We start from the raw sequence: 17716 nt of genomic DNA, 5'->3' as shown, positions 1-17716 counted from the left end.
GTTCAGACGTATCCTAATTAAAATACAACAGGTTATTACTAAGCACAAACTGAAATGGAAATTACTTTTGAAGTTTGAAATTCGCAAGACTACTCAAAATAATAGGGAGAATAAGCACTCTAATTTCTAATAAGTCACTACAATACACTACAATAGTTTAAAAACTACGTTCAGACGTATCTTAATTACAATAGGTTATTATTAAGCACAAATAGAAATGAAAATTGCAATTAGGCCTAAAGTTTGAAATTCGCAAGAACCGTACCAACAAAGTTAAACGCGTAGACAGAAGATTATTTATTTAGAACCGTATTACTTTATCCTACTATGCTCTAATAGAAATGAAACCTTGCGTTTTGTTAAATGGTTAAGTATCGAAAGGATTGCCGTACAGAAAGAAAAACACGAATATAACAGACAAGATACTATCTAATATACCTTATATTCACTACAATTCTCAACTGAAATGTGATTAGTGATTATATGGTTATGTGATTATTACAGCTGGTGGACTAATATTATTTTCCCTATTCCACGGGACGGAGAATAAAAGTGTCCTTAATTAGGCCTACTGAAAAATACGAGGTTGTCTACAATAATTTCTCAAAAATATTTCTATCAAAACTACTCCTACTACTCCAGGGACTTGAATTGCAATTGCTGGGATATATGAACTTTATTATTATTATTATTATTATTATTATTATTATTATTATTATTATGTTGATCAAGTGCATGAAAGCAAAATCATACTTTCTTCGGGGCTTAGAATTCCTCGTCCATACCTCACCAGGTTTGAGATAAGAGAAATCGTTAGTTTCTCCACATTGGTAAAGCAGATATTAGATGCTTATCGCTTACTGACGGATATACAGTAGATATATATCTACATATTTGCAAGTAGTCATTAAACTTATAAAAATAATTGAATGAATCGACAGAATAAAATATTCTCTTCTACCAGCCACGGATGGCCAGCAACTGGGAAGAGAGTGTCCATTTATTGTTAAAGTAACTGGTACATGCAGTTAGTTCTTTTCCTAACAAACAAAAAGTTAAAAAAAAGAAATACTGCATTTAAAAATTGTACTCACATTATCCAATAAATCCTTCTTGGACATGTATTCAATAATGAAACTCCACAGCCTGTTTCCAGTCATTCGACCGGATCAGGAATGGAATGAATGAAACTCCATCTAGCGGCTGCCGAAGCCTGCCGTACTCCTCTGGGGCAATGATTAATGAATGACAAATGAATGATATTGGAGGGTATTGCTGGAATGAAATATGACAGGGAAAACCGGAGTACTCGGAGGAAAACCTGTCCCACCTCCGCTTTGTCCAGCACAAATCTCACATGGGGTGACCGGGATTTTAACCATGGAACCCAGCGGTGAGAGGCCGGCGCGCTGCCACCTGAGCCCCGGAGACTCTGTATGTATTCAATAATAATCAGACAAATTTTGATTTAATAGTATTTTCCTAGAATTTAACTCACTAAGTCTAGGATACCTCCTTTTACATATTCTTACGACTAGATACATGAATCTTCTTTTTTTTTGCTAGGGGCTTTACGTCGCGCCGACACAGATAGGTCTTATGGCGACGATGGGATAGGAAAGGCCTAGGAGTTGGAAGGAAGCGGCCGTGGCCTTAATTAAGGTACAGCCCCAGCATTTGCCTGGTGTGAAAATGGGAAACCACGGAAAACCATTTTCAGGGCTGCCGATAGTGGGATTCGAACCTACTATCTCCCGGATGCAAGCTCACAGCCGCGCGCCTCTACGCGCACGGCCAACTCGCCCGGTATGAATCTTCTTTGTTTTCACCTTCCTTAGATTCATTTTCCTCCCTTATTCTGATATTACATTGTTTCGTTGCTCTCCCTCGTTCCTTACATTCTCTGTGTAAATTTCAAGTTTATTTCGAATTTTACCTGGGTATTTTTCTCCGATATTTCTTGTTTCTGCAGTCTTGTTGTACGTGTGCCACGTTCATATCTTCATTACATAAATGTGTTGATTTTACTCTTATATCAACCATCAAATTACCCCTCTCGTTTCTTTTTAGTTAACATTTCAGCCCTTATTTTCCTATTTTTGCCGAGCTCGAATGCTGCAGTCCCTTAAGTGCGGCCAGTATCCAGTATTCGAGAGATAGTGAATTCGAAGCCCACTGTCGGCAGCTAAGATGGTTTTACGTGGTTTTCCATTTTCACTCCAAGCAAATGCTGGGATGTACCGTAAGGTGGGGTTACTTTGCACCGTTTTACTGTCAATTTTAAGGTTTAACGGTATATAACTTAATGTATTAGAGATATTAAGGTAATTTTTTGTACACACATGTATGAAAGCCTGTTAATCCAGTTACTTGATTTACAGAACTTGTAGACTTGCAATTTTCAGCACTGTGGATAATTAAAAAGTGGTGCAATGTATCCTCATAGGGGGAGGATACTTTGCACCACTTAATGAATAACATGGAAAATGAGGCAGGACATGACACTGGAGCATAGTTAGCACATTTAAATGTTACTTTACACCATAGTAGTATGTCAGCATTATAAAATATTTTTATTACAATGATTAGACAAATAGAAATTTGGAATTTAAACATTTAAAAAATTGTTTCTGAACACTTTTCAGTTTTTTATCTCATTATTCACCAACACAAAATCGAAACACACTACAAACGAAACTTTGATATGTCCAAATGTGTAGCAGCTCGGGAACTGAAAAATATCCACGGTTATTAATTGGCTTTGGTGGTTTAATGGCGCCCAAAATGTCCTCCCAACTATACTCCATACTGTCAACAGTTTTTGGCCACTTCCATGCTCTTGCAGATCGTTCCATTGATGATATTACCACAGCATCTGAAGTAAAAGAAACTATTTTACCAGGAAAGAGCTCGTCTTCATACCAGAAAATAACAAACTCGCCTTTCTTTCTCTTGATAGGTTGCCACTTTTCTCCACTTTCCTCCACTTCTTCGGTTTCAGACAATCCAACGTCTGAAGAACTTGATGAGTCTTGAAGCGAAAGTGTAATACTTTCTTTTTCTGATTCAGACTCTGTTACGCTTAAATGAGATTCCCCTCTCTTTTTATCTGGCATTGTTGCTGTTAATTTTATTGCTTTCTGGGAACTTGGTTTTGAAGGGCCTGCGTCAGCCAAATCTTCTGCACAGATCTCATGAGCAATACTCTTCCCGGCTGGAACATCAACTTTCCTTCTTTTTCTTTGGGTGTTTCCATTTACTATGCTACATCTCTTTTCAGTCAAAAACTCCCTGAAGCTATTTTCGATACTACCGTCTGTTTCACAACCCTTGCCAGGAAGACGCTCTAACAGTTCATTAACATCACAAGGATGAAAGCCACATTTCCGGAAGCCAGATTTCAGATTTTCTTCTGCGTGTGGAGATATTGCATCCATCAACTGATTCAATAGCCGGGGAAAGTGTTGCTTTTGCAACACTGCACTATGAATTCCAGCTTCACTCTCTTTGTACTGACCCAAAATCTTCCTCCATGCAGCTTTCATTGGCCGGAAAAAGGCTACATCCAGCGGCTGTGTTAGGTGGGTACTGTTTGCCGGTAAGCAAACAAACTGAATATCATTCTCTCTGCACAACTGTAAGACAATTGGTGTAATATGGGACGACAAGTTATCCCCTATAAGTACTTTCTTCCCTACAAGTTTCTTTAATCTTGGGAGCATAAGACTTTGAAACCAGTCAGTGAAAATTTCTGCAGTAAACCATCCAGATTTGGAATTATTGTATCTGCATCCTGTTGGACCTCCTTCACGCCAAGTTGACTACATATTCTGTGATCGGTAAACCACATATGGGGGAAGGAGTTCACCAGCAGCTGAGCCACAAATCATGACAGACACACTTGCCTTTGAAGCATTACGAATATTTTCCGGGTACTTCACACCTCTTTTAGTTATAACTCTTTTGGAACCTGGGTCGTCTGTGAGGTTACTTTCATCATAATTCCATATGTTTTGCGGAGGTACCCCCTCCAGTGTGCCCCTCATATTACCTACATATTCTTGGAGAGTTTCTTTGTTTATTGATGCCCTAGATCTCTTTATATTTGCAGCAAATCGTACAGTGAGTTCTGGATGTCTCTTTAAAAAGCTTCTCACCCACTCTTTTCCTGGTAGGTTGTTTTTAAATTGCTTGACTTCCCTGCCCATCCTACTCAGATAAGCACTAACAATGCACCGCATTTCGAATTCATCAATAGGAAATCCAAACTCACTCATAGCAACAACACAGTCTGAAAATATGTTCTCTTCTTTTTCGCCGAAAATAGGTGGTTTTCCAGGAATAGAAGAGTGATGTCCTTTTATCTTGTTAATAATAGTTCGCCTAGGTATACCAAAATGTGCTTCTGCGGCCCTGGTCGACATTATTCCATCCCGAACGGCTGTCAGACATTCATTCATCTTTTCCAGAGAATAGTCTGCATAACGCCTGCTCCCAGGTTTTCTGACGTATATTCTTGGCATAGTTCGTCTGCAACACAACAGGATTACATATCTGAGTAGTGTGTTCATATAACATAGTTCATATAATTAAAATACACTTATTTTAAAATGTTGGGGTTACTTTGCTCCACTTTCATGCTGGTGCAAAGTATCCCCAAGTAGCTCAGAATGTTGACATGCATATGCTTTCACTCGAACTGTGCATTTCCAGCTTACTGTTTTAGAATAAACGGTATAATTCTCAGATGGTGACTTATAAAGGTATTAAGTACAATTGGTCTTACCTGATTAGCACATCAGCAAGTATAGGATACACACAAAAGTTAAAATAAGAAAAAATCACACGTCTTAGAGCTTGAAATTCAATGGAGGCTCACAAGAGAACACAGCATTCTGGGAGGATTCTGTAACTTCAAAAAGTACCACAGTAATGACATCTATTTGGAAAGTTACAAACTAAATCAAACTAGTCCACATTTTACTCGTCAGAGGTCATTCAATGTCATTTGGCAAGTGGTGCAAAGTAACCCCTGTAGGCGCAAAGTAACCCCACCTTACGGTACCTTAATTAATGAAGGCCACGGCTGCTTCCTTCCCACTCCTAGTCCCTTTCTGTTCCATCGTCGCCATAAGACCTATCTGTGTCGGTGCAACGTAAGGCAACTTGTAAAAAAAAAAAAAGTCCCGTTTTTACTTATTTTGTAGAATTTACAATAAATGATCAAACTAACATAGGGAAGGCTATGCTTATAACGATGTGTTGAAATGTAAAATATTAGTCGATCCAGAGGCATTTTACAGAGAATATGTGATTATTTCTTTTTTCAATCGTAGTTAGTAACAAATAATATTTCCTTGTGTGATTCTGTTACATTGTGATGTTGACCCCCAGGGTATCGAGACTGGAGAAGCAACTACGGGGAGATGCGGATGAGCTGCCACCTATCGTAATGCAATTACAGCAGCAGGTGGAGCGCTTTCGCACCAAGTTGGAGACTACGGAGCACCTCAGCTGGCTGGGTAAGTCTAAAGAGAGAAACAGGGCTGAAGGGTTCAGATCAGCTTTCCTCCTATCATAAGGTTCCGTGAAGCGTAAGGTCCTTAAAACAAGGCTATTGCTTGTAAATATTGTAATTGAGAAGAGGAAGGAATTGTAATTTAATAATGGACAGCCCTGAAGACCACTTACCGTTTTCACGCCAAGTAAATCCCGGGACTGTAACTTACCTACGGTTACATTCGCTACCTCCGAATTCCGTCATTTCCAATCCCACTGTTGCCGTTAAACGTTAAACCAATACCAAAGAAAATAAGTAGTCAGTTTAGTTTCTACATTTCCAAGCAATGATTTTTCTTTTTTTTTTTAAATTGCTTGTAGCACGGGAACAGTGCGACTCTAGATATACAGGATGAGTCAACTAACACTATCGCCTGTAATATTTCTTAAACAGTCTGCCTCTATGGTGTAGTGGTTAGTGTGATTAGCTGCCACCCCCGGAAGCTCGGGTTCGATTCCCGGCTCTGCCACGAAAGTTAAAAAGTGGTACGAGGACTGAAATGGGGTCCAGTCAGCCTTGGCAGGTCAAATGAGTAGAGGGGGTTTGGATTCCCACCTCAGCCATCCTCGAAGTGTTTTTCCGTGCTTTCCCAATTCTCCTCTTAGCAAATGCCAGGATGGTACCTAACTTAAGGCCACGGCCGCTTCCTTCCCTCTTCCTTGCCTATCCCTTCCAATCTTCCCATTCCCCACAACGCCCCTGTTCAGCATAGCAGATGAGTCCGACTGGACGAGATTCTGGCTCACCTCCCCAATTCTATAGCCACCCAAAAGTATCATGCTCCAGGATATTGCCCTTGAGGCGGTAGAGGTGAAATCTCTCGCTGAGTGAGGAGGAAAACTAACCCTGGAAGTTATATGAATACTGAATATTTCTCAAACAGCAATGGATTTTGAAAATAACTTTTATAGACAGAATTCTAGGAGGGGATACAATTAATTTTAAAATATGTACGGATGTGTGGATTTCAACACAAAACTGCTGAGCTTTACAATTACACGAGATTCAATGAAAGTATTATATTGTGACAAACGATACATTATTCTCTTCCTGCTTTGAATTATGCTAAAGGAAAAAGAGGGCCTTTTTTAAATATAAACCCCCTGTTATCATTATCATAAATAAAATCAGGAAAAGAGATGATAATGCCGTTTGTTACAATGTTGATCCACTCCCGAGTAATTGTAATGTGAAGCTGACGCTTGAGATACACTCCTCAGAAGTTCATTCGAGTGTGTCTCGGGTGAATGGGATGAATGAAGAACAGAGATAATGGAATTTAGAAGCATGAACGGTTTGTGAAGAAAAAAACATAAACAGTACATTAGGTGCATCTGCCAAGATTTTATTAACGTAGTTCTCGTAAGAATTACACACTGTACGGAATACCTTTGTCAGAGAATTGTACACATTCAATTATACCATTAAATGTTCAAAGTTTTGCTCATTATTTTCCACACGCGCTTGTAATCGGCCGCGTATTTAATGGATAATACGGCGCAGCTATGTCTGATGTAATACTACCACAGACTACCTCTCTGCGATGTTTCATGTCCCTTTCGAGTTGTAACTGCTGAACTTTACAATTACACGAGATTCAATGAAAGTACACTGACTGACAGAGCAAATGCAACACCAAGAAGGAGTGGTCAGAACTTTATGCCAATTGCAGGGTAGATTGACGTCACTGAGGTATGCTCATGATGTGAAATGCGCCGCTGTGCTGCGCACGTAGCGAACGATAAATGGGACACGGCGTTGGCAAATGGCCCACTTCGTACCGTGATTTCTCAGCCGACAGTCATTGTAGAACGTGTTGTCGTGTGGCACAGGACACGTGTATAGCTAAGAATGCCAGGCCGCCGTCAACGGAGGCATTTCCAGCAGACAGACGACTTTACGAGGGGTATGGTGATCGGGCTGAGAAGGGCAGGTTGGTCGCTTCGTCAAATCGCAGCCGATACCCATAGGGATGTGTCCCCGGTGCAGCGCCTGTGGCGAAGATGGTTGGCGCAGGGACATGTGGCACGTGCGAGGGGTCCAGGCGCAGCCCGAGTGACGTCAGCACGCGAGGATCGGCGCATCCGCCGCCAAGCGGTGGCAGCCCCGCACGCCACGTCAACCGCCATTCTTCAGCATGTGCAAGACACCCTGGCTGTTCCAATATCGACCAGAACAATTTCCCGTCGATTGGTTGAAGGAGGCCTGCACTCCCGGCGTCCGCTCAGAAGACTACCATTGACTCCACAGCATAGACGTGCACGCCTGGCATGTTGCCGGGCTAGAGCGACTTGGATGAGGGAATGGCGGAACGTCGTGTTCTCCGATGAGTCACGCTTCTGTTCTGTCAGTGATAGTCACCGCAGACGAGTGTGGCGTCGGCGTGGAGAAAGGTCAAATCCGGCAGTAACTGTGGAGCGCCCTACCGCTAGACAACGCGGCATCATGGTTTGGGGCGCTATTGCGTATGATTCCACGTCACCTCTAGTGCGTATTCAAGGCACGTTAAATGCCCACCGCTACGTGCAGCATGTGCTGCGGCCGGTGGCACTCCCGTACCTTCAGGGGCTGCCCAATGCTCTGTTTCAGCAGGATAATGCCCGCCCACACACTGCTCGCATCTCCCAACAGGCTCTACGAGGTGTACAGATGCTTCCGCGGCCAGCGTACTCTCCGGATCTCTCACCAATCGAACACGTGTGGGATCTCATTGGACGCCGTTTGCAAACTCTGCCCCAGCCTCGTACGGACGACCAACTGTGGCAAATGGTTGACAGAGAATGGAGAACCATCCCTCAGGACACCATCCGCACTCTTATTGACTCTGTACCTCGACGTGTTTCTGCGTGCATCGCCGCTCGCGGTGGTCCTACATCCTACTGAGTCGATGCCGTGCGCATTGTGTAACCTGCATATCGGTTTGAAATAAACATCAATTATTCGTCCGTGCCGTCTCTGTTTTTTTCCCCAACTTTCATCCCTTTCGAACCACTCCTTCTTGGTGTTGCATTTGCTCTCTCAGTCAGTGTATTATATTGTGACAAACGACACATTATTCTCTTCCTGCTTTGAATTATGCTAAAGGAAAAAGGGGGGCTTCTATTTAAAAATACGTTTTTTGCTGGAGGTTTTCCCAAAACACTCCCGGTCTTAAACTCTTGTGTAAAAAGTTCCGCACAGGTTTTCCACGAGTCGTGCTTCGCAAAACACTCGACCATGAACACGCGCTGTTTCATCGTGAGCACCATTTTCATTCAACTGATTACTAACACGTCTGCTCCTGTCACTCACTCACACGTAAGGACATATCGATGTTCTCGGGACAGAACATGCAGGAGATGCGCATAAGCAGACATGTGACAGCAACCGATTGTTGCATCGAAATCACGGTTTCCAGCATTTCCTGTGATGGGCAGTTCTCTTGTCAACAAGGGTCAATTCCGCGTCAGTCTTATAAACATTTTCCGGGCCTGTTCTATTTTTCCACCCGGCATTTCCGCATTATTATGCTATAACATATTTGTGAACTCCATATTACTGGCTCCGATTGCATTTCCACATTCAGCACGTCGCAACGTTTTCTCTAATATTTTGACAACATCCATGGGATTATTTCTCCTCATGATGCCAACATTAACAGTTTACTCCGTGACCCACAACCGAACACTTCAAGACATGCACTCGTACTGCAGCTATACTTTTCAGACCGAATGCAACATGACACCGTATAATGGGGCTAGCAGGCAACTAGTGAGTTTGCGTGGAAAAGTCACAGACCATTTTTTTTTCTTTTTGTAATGAACGATCTATGTTGCATCTCTTCGTGGGGTTGAGAGCATTCGAGGTTAAGGGAAACACACTCAAAGCACATGTTACTATATAGAGCAAATATCTTAAAGATGTTCTAAATTAACTACCATTTTCCTCACATTCCCGCATACGACGATGGGTGCAATACGTTTGCACCACAGTTGCTGTTTACTCCTTCAGTGCAAGGAAATGTGTTTCACCCAGCGTTATTCTGCCATCATAATTTCGTTTTACTGTAAACTTAAGAAGTTCCTATGAGACAAGTTAAGGTCGGCTAAGCGTGCGCTGACATGACGGCTATCATCGAAGTGCTATAACTGAGGAAGGAAACTGTAGGGGGATACAAGATTCTCGATGGTTACAAGTATAGGAAATCTTATACCTATGAAGATGGAACGCTGGAGTTACACAAATAGCTGTCCTGATAAAGACATAACCTCGTATATTAACATAGTAGAAGAAGTGTTAGGTGGCTTAGACGGTAGAGGCGCTGATTTTCTGACCCCAACTTGGCAGTTGCGATCCTGGCTCAGCCCGGTGGTATTTTAAGGTGCTCATGTCTGTAGATTTACTGGTACGTAAAACAAATGCGGGATAATATCCCGGGACCTCGGAGTCTCCGAAATCCGTCAAAAGTAGTTAGTGCGACGTAAAAACAATAATATTATTATTAGTAGTATAAGAAGTTGGTCTGCATGATCACCAAACTTATGTAAGAAGTATCGTACCCCAGAAAGTTCATGCATCATGTAAGAAGAAAGCTCCTACTGAATTACGTGAAAAAAAAAACAATTAATATACGGTAATACCTAAAGCAATAAACGAGGATCTTGTAATTTCTACAATGTACCGAGCTAAAGAACCAGGAACTTTATCTGAAGATTACGAAAGAGTAAGTCCCTTGCATCTACTGACATCTAGAACAGAATATTTTGTTCTGCTACATGGTAAGTAATTAATTTGCAAACAAAGTGATTCCTCCCTTGTCGGTCTGCAGTCAGAAAAAGTGGAATGGGAAAAAGTTTCATGAGGATTTTATGTGGTGCCAAACTAGAAACAAAAGTCCACAGTTCTAGTCCTTCAGGCAAGCAACTCAATGTTGAAACCATCCTGAGCTACGAATTATAGGTAAATAAAATATCATACATTATGAGAATATATTATTTATTTATTCCTAAAATTACGATTCTCTCCTTAATCTTCGTTATCCGGTCGATTAGATTAGCAGTTCGTGTTCTACCACTACGACCGCTAATATAAGTCAATGTATTGTTTCACTTAAGCACCACTACGAGCGCTAACGTCAGTCAATGCAGAGTTTCACTTAAGCACCACTACGAGCGCTAACGTCAGTCAATGCAGAGTTTCACTTAAGCACCACTACGAGCGCTAACGTCAGTCAATGCAGAGTTTCACTTAAGCACCACTACGAGCGCTAACGTCAGTCAATGCAGAGTTTCACTTAAGCACCACTACGAGCGCTAACGTCAGTCAATGCAGAGTTTCACTTAAGCACCACTACGAGCGCTAACGTCAGTCAGTGCAGAGTTTCACTTAAGCCCTTATAACTACATTCGGTGTGGACATTTAAAAAAATCAAAAAACGCGTGAGCGTAATGAAACAAGGAACACATTACAGAAATAGTTATATAAATAACTTAATTTGGTTAGAACTTTTATTAACAAAAAGTTAGTAAAGAAACAAGCGATTTTAGACTGTTTTTCCCGAAACTGCATTTAGGACAGGAGTGCTTTTTTTTTTAGTTTGATAGAGCTATCCAAGACTCACAATTTTAAACCTTTCCGGGTCCTTTAGCCCTTCAACTTTCTGCACAACTGAAGAAATTGCTTAATGTTATGTTTTTCGTAGTAAGAGGGCCCCTGCTTTGTCTGCTAGAAATGTTTTCAACATTGAAACTCATATTTGACTACCTGTGAGTGGCGCTAACACATTGTATCGCTATAGCATCGTCCCAAGGGGTCGATTTGCAGAAACGTAGTGGCCCAGCGACGATCCTCATTTTATTCAAGCAAAATTTTCTCAAATGGACTGATTATCATATTACTTAACTCAAGAATGGGTCGGGTGCAGGCGTTTTATTGTTTTATGCCAGAACTTAAAGTCGCAAAAATAATTAAAATGCAGAACTATTATCTGTCAATACATTCAGTTTCAGGAAATGCTACTAAGAATTGATGAGCAGATTTGTATTGGAACTACATGTGACGAGAGTAGTGGACTATGCACATTAAAATACACAATAGTTCATAGTAAGTTCAAGTTAAATTAACTGATATCTTAAAGTGATGATGTGTGGGGATATTAATCGCCAGAACTTAAAAATGATGTGCAGCGGGCCTATGTATTTCAGATTGTTCTCTTTTGTAAAATTTCATTTTTTCTTCAAAGCCAGTTTCCGTTTGGTTTCTACTTCATCCTCCTATCACAATAAGCTCAGAAGAAGTCGCGATAATCTTATATTACCCTCAAGTAAATGTTTTGTTATCGGGATGGTGGTGGTGGTGGTTATTGTTTTAAGAGGAAGTACAACTGGGCAACCATACTCTATATACCACTAATCGGAGAGAAAAATGGAAGGGATCTGACACTTTCGTCAAAGGAAGATAAGGGCCACGAAGGGCGTGTAAATGAAAGACTCCCTAGGCCTGGAGTGCTGTAATACCGCAGGGGCCGTAAGAGAACAGGAGTTGACCAAGGGAGGTCGGATAGAATAGACGAAAGTGAGGAGCCTGCCTCATGTAAGTGGAAGCAATGCTAGGATTGATTGATATTACTCAGCACATTTGAAGGTGACCAAATATATCAACCTCGTGCCGAGAGATTTAATGACACGTAAATTAACTGCGGGACAAAATTTCGGCATTTCGGCGTCGTGGTTGCCAACCCACGCTGCAAAGTTCAGAGCCCCTGCGGCCCATTTTAGTCGCCTCCTACGACAGGCAGGGGATAGTGTGGGTGTTACTCTACCGCCCCCACCCACAGGGAATTTTGTTATCGGGACCTGGTGATTCTCATAATAATTACAACCGGAATTGCTCACAAAATTATGATACAAACAAGAAGAGGTTTCATGTGTCATTTCATTACGTATCTATAACTAGAAATGTCTTTTGGTAGCTATTCTGGGATTGAAACAAGCTAGAAATGGAAAGATTGAATCCGTGATCTTAATAAAGGTACAGAATCGGTCTTTGCCTGGTGAGAAAATGAACCTCGGGAAATCACCATCCAGGCTACTGACAGTGCGGTTCTAACACACTATTTCCCGAGTGCAAGCTTATAGCTAACTCTACATGACACATGGACATGTAGCCTAATCGCTACATATATAGGGTGAGTCACGTAACATCATCATAGGCAATACTCTTACTTAAAGAACAAGGAATTTTTAAAAACTACTTTCAATTATTTTTAATGTTATTCTTTTTACGTCCCACTAACTGCTTTTGACGGTTTTCGGAGACGCCGAAATTTTGTCACGCAGTTAATTTACGTGCCATTAAATCTCTCGGCATGAGGCTGACTTATTTCATCACATTCAAATGTGCTGAGTAATATATATAATCAATCATTCAATCAATCAATCAATCCTGATCTGCATTTAGGACAGTCGCCCTGGTCGCAGATTCCCTATATGTTGTTTTCCTAGCCTTTTCTTAAATTATTTCAATGAGGCTGGAAATTTATTGAACATCTCCCTTGCTTATTAACCGATCTATCAAGAAGAACTATGCCTCGATTGTGTGTTCTAGGAGCTATTTGGTTTGATTATATGTGCTAACCGTGTGTTGGTGTTAACTTGTGACTACGATCTGTTATCAGTGATATCAGGGTCATGCTTTGCTATATTTTTTTGTACCGTAAGTGTCCAACATCTTGACTTCTTACATTGAATCCATAGATATCACCAGTTAGGAGGGTAATTTATTATTTTTGTATATCATGCTGCCCTAAGTGTCGGCTATTTTGCATGCTTTAAAACCATAGCCATTGAAACCATGATGCAGATGGGGTCTCTTCTCTTCATGTTCTGTGTTGCCTACGCCAGAGAATTTGTATTGTTTATCTACACCTTCTGCCCTTACTCAGTCCGCCATCTTTAGGGCGGGAAAACTGCGCAGGGATCGAAAATCTCCCGGTATAAGGAGATCCTGTATACCAAGTGCCAACAGTCTCCCTGAGAGTGGATATATATATATATCGTATGGCTTTACAAGTACAGATCAGTATAGATCAGGGCACTCTATAGTCCTAGGGAGCAAGAAATTGTCCCTAAAGGCGTAGGCAACCAAATTTTGATCAACGGCATTAGGATGCAGAAGGGCAACGGGAAACCACTACATTCAAAATCCTCAAGATTATCCCTATAAATTCACAGAGAAATGGCTCAGTACAATGCAAAGCAGATCTGGCTACGTGGATCGCCAACCTCCATGTGGAGACGGCGACTTAAGAAGGGAAAGAAGAAGAAGAAATATCGCCGGACTGAGCCAGCCAGGATCGAACCTGCCAAGTTGAGGTCAAAGGCCAGCGCCTGAACCCTCTGAGCCACTCAGCCCGGCTAAAAGGAACTTTCACAAACAGAACGTTAGGAGAGGGGCTCATGAAATAATTGGATACAATTAATTATACAAATTTACGGAAGTTGAGTTATGCCGGTGGGTTCTGACTGAAGTGGAGTCAGGACTTTTGGATACTCAGTTTTTCATTTCTGCAGATGAGGCCTGGTTCTGTCGGTCAGGGTATGAGCTCTCACACAACACGTGCCATTATGCATCAGAAAATCCCGATCAGTACACCGAAAAGCCGGTGAGTAATCTCAAGATTGTGTATGGTGCGTAACGTCTGGTGTCTGTATCGTAACACGATTATTTCACCAACTGTTAATGCTTACCGGTATGTCCAGATATTTTAATCCATATGTGAATCAACTCACAGATGATGGACGACAGTATGAATATTTTCAGATCGACGGAGCAACAGTACACACCGCCTTGACAACCTTGTCACGAGTGCGTGAGGTGTTCAGTGGGAAGAAGATAATCAGCAGAGACACTGCAATCAATTGACCATTCGCTCGCTTGATCTCTTTCCCTGTGATTTTTACCTTGTGACAAAATTGAATGGTCAGGTGTGCTACAATAATCCTCACACACTGGAAGAGTTACAGCAAAACATTGCAAACGCTATTGCTGCTATCCCTATGAGTCTCTCATAGTGATAAATCGAGCACAGCGCTGCATCGAAGTCAACGGTGGCCATTTCCAGCATCTTCTGTGATTCAATCCCTCCCGAGTCCGATTGTAAATATTTTCCTGGCCAGTTTCGTTTTCCCTACCCTGTATATGGGATGTCACAGAAGTGCACGACGTTACGTGCAATAGATATACTGATTTTGAATGAGAGCAAGAGCCTGCACCTGAACATGGCTCTTTAACTACTACGAGACATTACAAGAATTGACGACTGTATACTGAATAACATGTGTAAAGACTATTAACACCTACAGTAGTAACTTCAACACCTATAGCAAACTTATGAAGCGCTATAAGTGCGTTAGAAATAAATCAATTTTAATTGATGTGACTAATAAGCGACGAGGAGTTAACTTCAGTGGAAACAGGCTGTCAAAATTACAAACTTTAAAAGAGCATGTAATGTCGCAGTCCGCCTCTGTGGTGTAGTGATTAGCGTGATTAGCTGCCACCCCCGGAGGTCCGGGTTCGATTCCCGGCTCTGCCACGAAAATTTGAAAAGTGGTACGAGGGCTGGAACGGGGTCCACTCAGCCTCCGGAGGTCAAATGAGTAGAGGTGAGTTCGATTCCCACCTCAGCCATCCTCGAAGTGGTTTTCCGTGGTTTAACCACTTCTCCTCCAGGCGAATGCCGGGATGGTACCTAACTTAAGGCCACGGCCGCTTCCTTCCCTCTTCCTTGTCTATCCCTTCCAATCTTCCCATCCCTCCACAAGGCCCCTGTTCAGCATAGCAGGTGAGGCCGCCTGGGCGAGATACTGGTCATTCTCCCCAGTTGTATCCCCCGACCAAGAGTCTGAAGCTCCAGGACACTGCCCTTGAGGCGGTAGAGGTGGGATCCCTCGCTGAGTCCGAGGGAAAAGCCGAACCTGGAGGGTAAACAGATGATGATGATGATGATGATGATGTAATGTCGCAATTTGATAGATCAAGAGCGTAAGTACTATTGGCATCTTTAAATGTGGGCACTTGAGTCTACAAATAATTGTCTGGATAACTTTTAAAGCTTCGATTACTTTCATCAACAATCTTAAGGCAGCAGAATATCACATTTCAACCAGGCATATTTGTATATTTATTACAAGTAAGGACCGAAATGTCAAGCGAGTTGAAAAATGTCAGTATCTTGGTGAATGGATAGAACCTAACATCTCCGAAAAAGAAGCCTTTTCTTCACGCATGAATAAATTGGAAATGGCTTACCATCTGACTAAAAATGTCTATAACAAAAGATCTATATCTCTGAATGCAAAAATCAAACATTATTGTACTGTCATCCAGCCAGAGGCTCTATATGCAGCGGAATGTCTCGCCATGAACAAAAAAGGCATGATGGAGAAATTGGAGGCTAAGGAAAGAAAGATTTTGAGGTCCAGTCAAAGACAACGGCGAGTTTAGCACAACCAGGAGTTGTACTCGCATGTGGATAAAATAACCGATGTGATGCGAAAAAGGAGGATTAGTTTTTATGTACACATGGCCCGAATGAATTCAACACGGTTAACCAACCGCATTTTCACTTTCCTCCAAGAGAAAAATGCAAAGAGGGCATGGTTCAGTGAGGTACAGGAAGATCTGCAGGAGACTGGGATCTCGTTTGAAGATACCCAGGAGCGTGTCCCACTTAAGAAAAAACTCCAAGAACATCAGAGTTTCCAACCAAAGCCGAAGATGAAAACTGGAAAGGCATGGACGAAAGAGCGAAAGGAGTAACACCGTATACGAATGAAGGAATATTGGACCAACATTAAAGCTCAAGGGAAACAGTTGAAATGACGTGGTCCTTAGTTGACCGAAACGAAACAAGAAGAAGAAGAAGAGGAAGAAGAAGAATAATTTCGTGTGGCTGTTTCTAGCCGAGTGTAGCCCTTGTAATGCAGAGCGTGGGCGGCATCTGCCATGTATAGGTAACTGCGTGTTATTGTGGTGGAGGATAGTGTTATGTGTGGCGTGTGAGTTGCAGGGATGTTGGGGACAGGACAAACACCCATCCCTGCCCCACTGGAATTAACCAATGAAGGTTAAAATCCCCGACCCCACCGGGAATCGAACCCGGGACCCTCTGAACCGAAGGTCAGTTCGCTGGCTATTCAGCGAACGAGTCGCACTATGCGTCGGAAGGGGCAAGAGTTTGAGAAGAAAGTGAACAGAGGAGAGTGTGGACAAGAACATGCTTAGAACAGTGATCAAAGCCAATTTTGTTATGAAATGTCTTAAACCGAGCAAGTTGGTCGTGCGGTTCAGGGGCGCAGCTGTGAGCTTGCATGCGGGAGATAGTGGGTTTGAACCCCACCGTCGGCGGTCCTAAATATGGCTTTCCAGGTTTTCCCATGTTTACACCAGGCATATTGCTGTGGCTGTACATTAAAGTCACGGCCACTTCCTTTGCACTTCTAGCCCTTTCCTATCCCATCATTATCATAAGGCCTCTCTTTGTCGGTGCGACGTAAAGCTTCTTATTTCTCTTATACCACTTTTCTCTCACCTGAGGGGTCTCAGGTGTGAACTGTGTCGCATATGCGGATTTGGCTTTGCTTTACGGCCGGATGCCTTCTTGACGCCAGCCATATGTGGACGAATGTAATCACTATTGCGTGTGTCTTGGTGGTTTGTGTTGCATGAATATGAAGAGAGTGTTGGGACAAGCACAAACATCCAGGCACCTAGCCAGAAGAATTAATCAGACGCGATTAAGATCCCCGATCCGGTCGGGAATCGAACCCGCGACCCTCTGAACCGAAGGCCTCAACGGCGACCATTCAGTTAAGGAGGATGGGACGTAAAGCAGATTGTAAAAGTAAATTGTTCAGTGTCAACGCCATCTCACAGAGGAAAGAAAACCACAATTTGTACGTTGAACTTTGTATATAGCTCTACAAACCGCCATACTCGTATGTGGTTTATAAATGGGGTAGGAAAATAGGTAGGCCTAACAAGCTGTATATCTGTTTTCAAGAGATGCAAGATATTTTCAACACAAATGTTTCAAAGAAATTTGAATTAATATGTCGACGAAACATGTATGTGGAAGTAAGCAAAAGTGGACATATAATGAAAGAATATATGAAA

The 17716-nt window shown here is 42.1% G+C and overlaps 1 protein-coding gene across 4 annotated transcripts in view; it reads left to right on the top strand.

Moving 5' to 3' along the window:
* Positions 1 to 17716, top strand: part of Pde9 (phosphodiesterase 9) — a 1237973-nt gene that overhangs the window by 1176356 nt on the left and 43901 nt on the right. For all 4 annotated transcript variants that reach the window (XM_068228340.1, XM_068228339.1, XM_067149920.2 and 1 more), the window contains one exon: positions 5395 to 5522. In XM_068228340.1, coding sequence (XP_068084441.1) covers positions 5395 to 5522 — 128 coding nt within the window. The remainder of the gene's footprint in view (positions 1 to 5394; positions 5523 to 17716) is intronic.

Source organism: Anabrus simplex, chromosome 6, assembly GCF_040414725.1.
Source record: "Anabrus simplex isolate iqAnaSimp1 chromosome 6, ASM4041472v1, whole genome shotgun sequence".
NCBI classification, from domain to species: domain Eukaryota; kingdom Metazoa; phylum Arthropoda; class Insecta; order Orthoptera; family Tettigoniidae; genus Anabrus; species Anabrus simplex.
The sequence above is the reverse complement of the archived record's forward strand: the minus strand, read 5'-3'. Positions and strand labels throughout refer to the sequence as shown.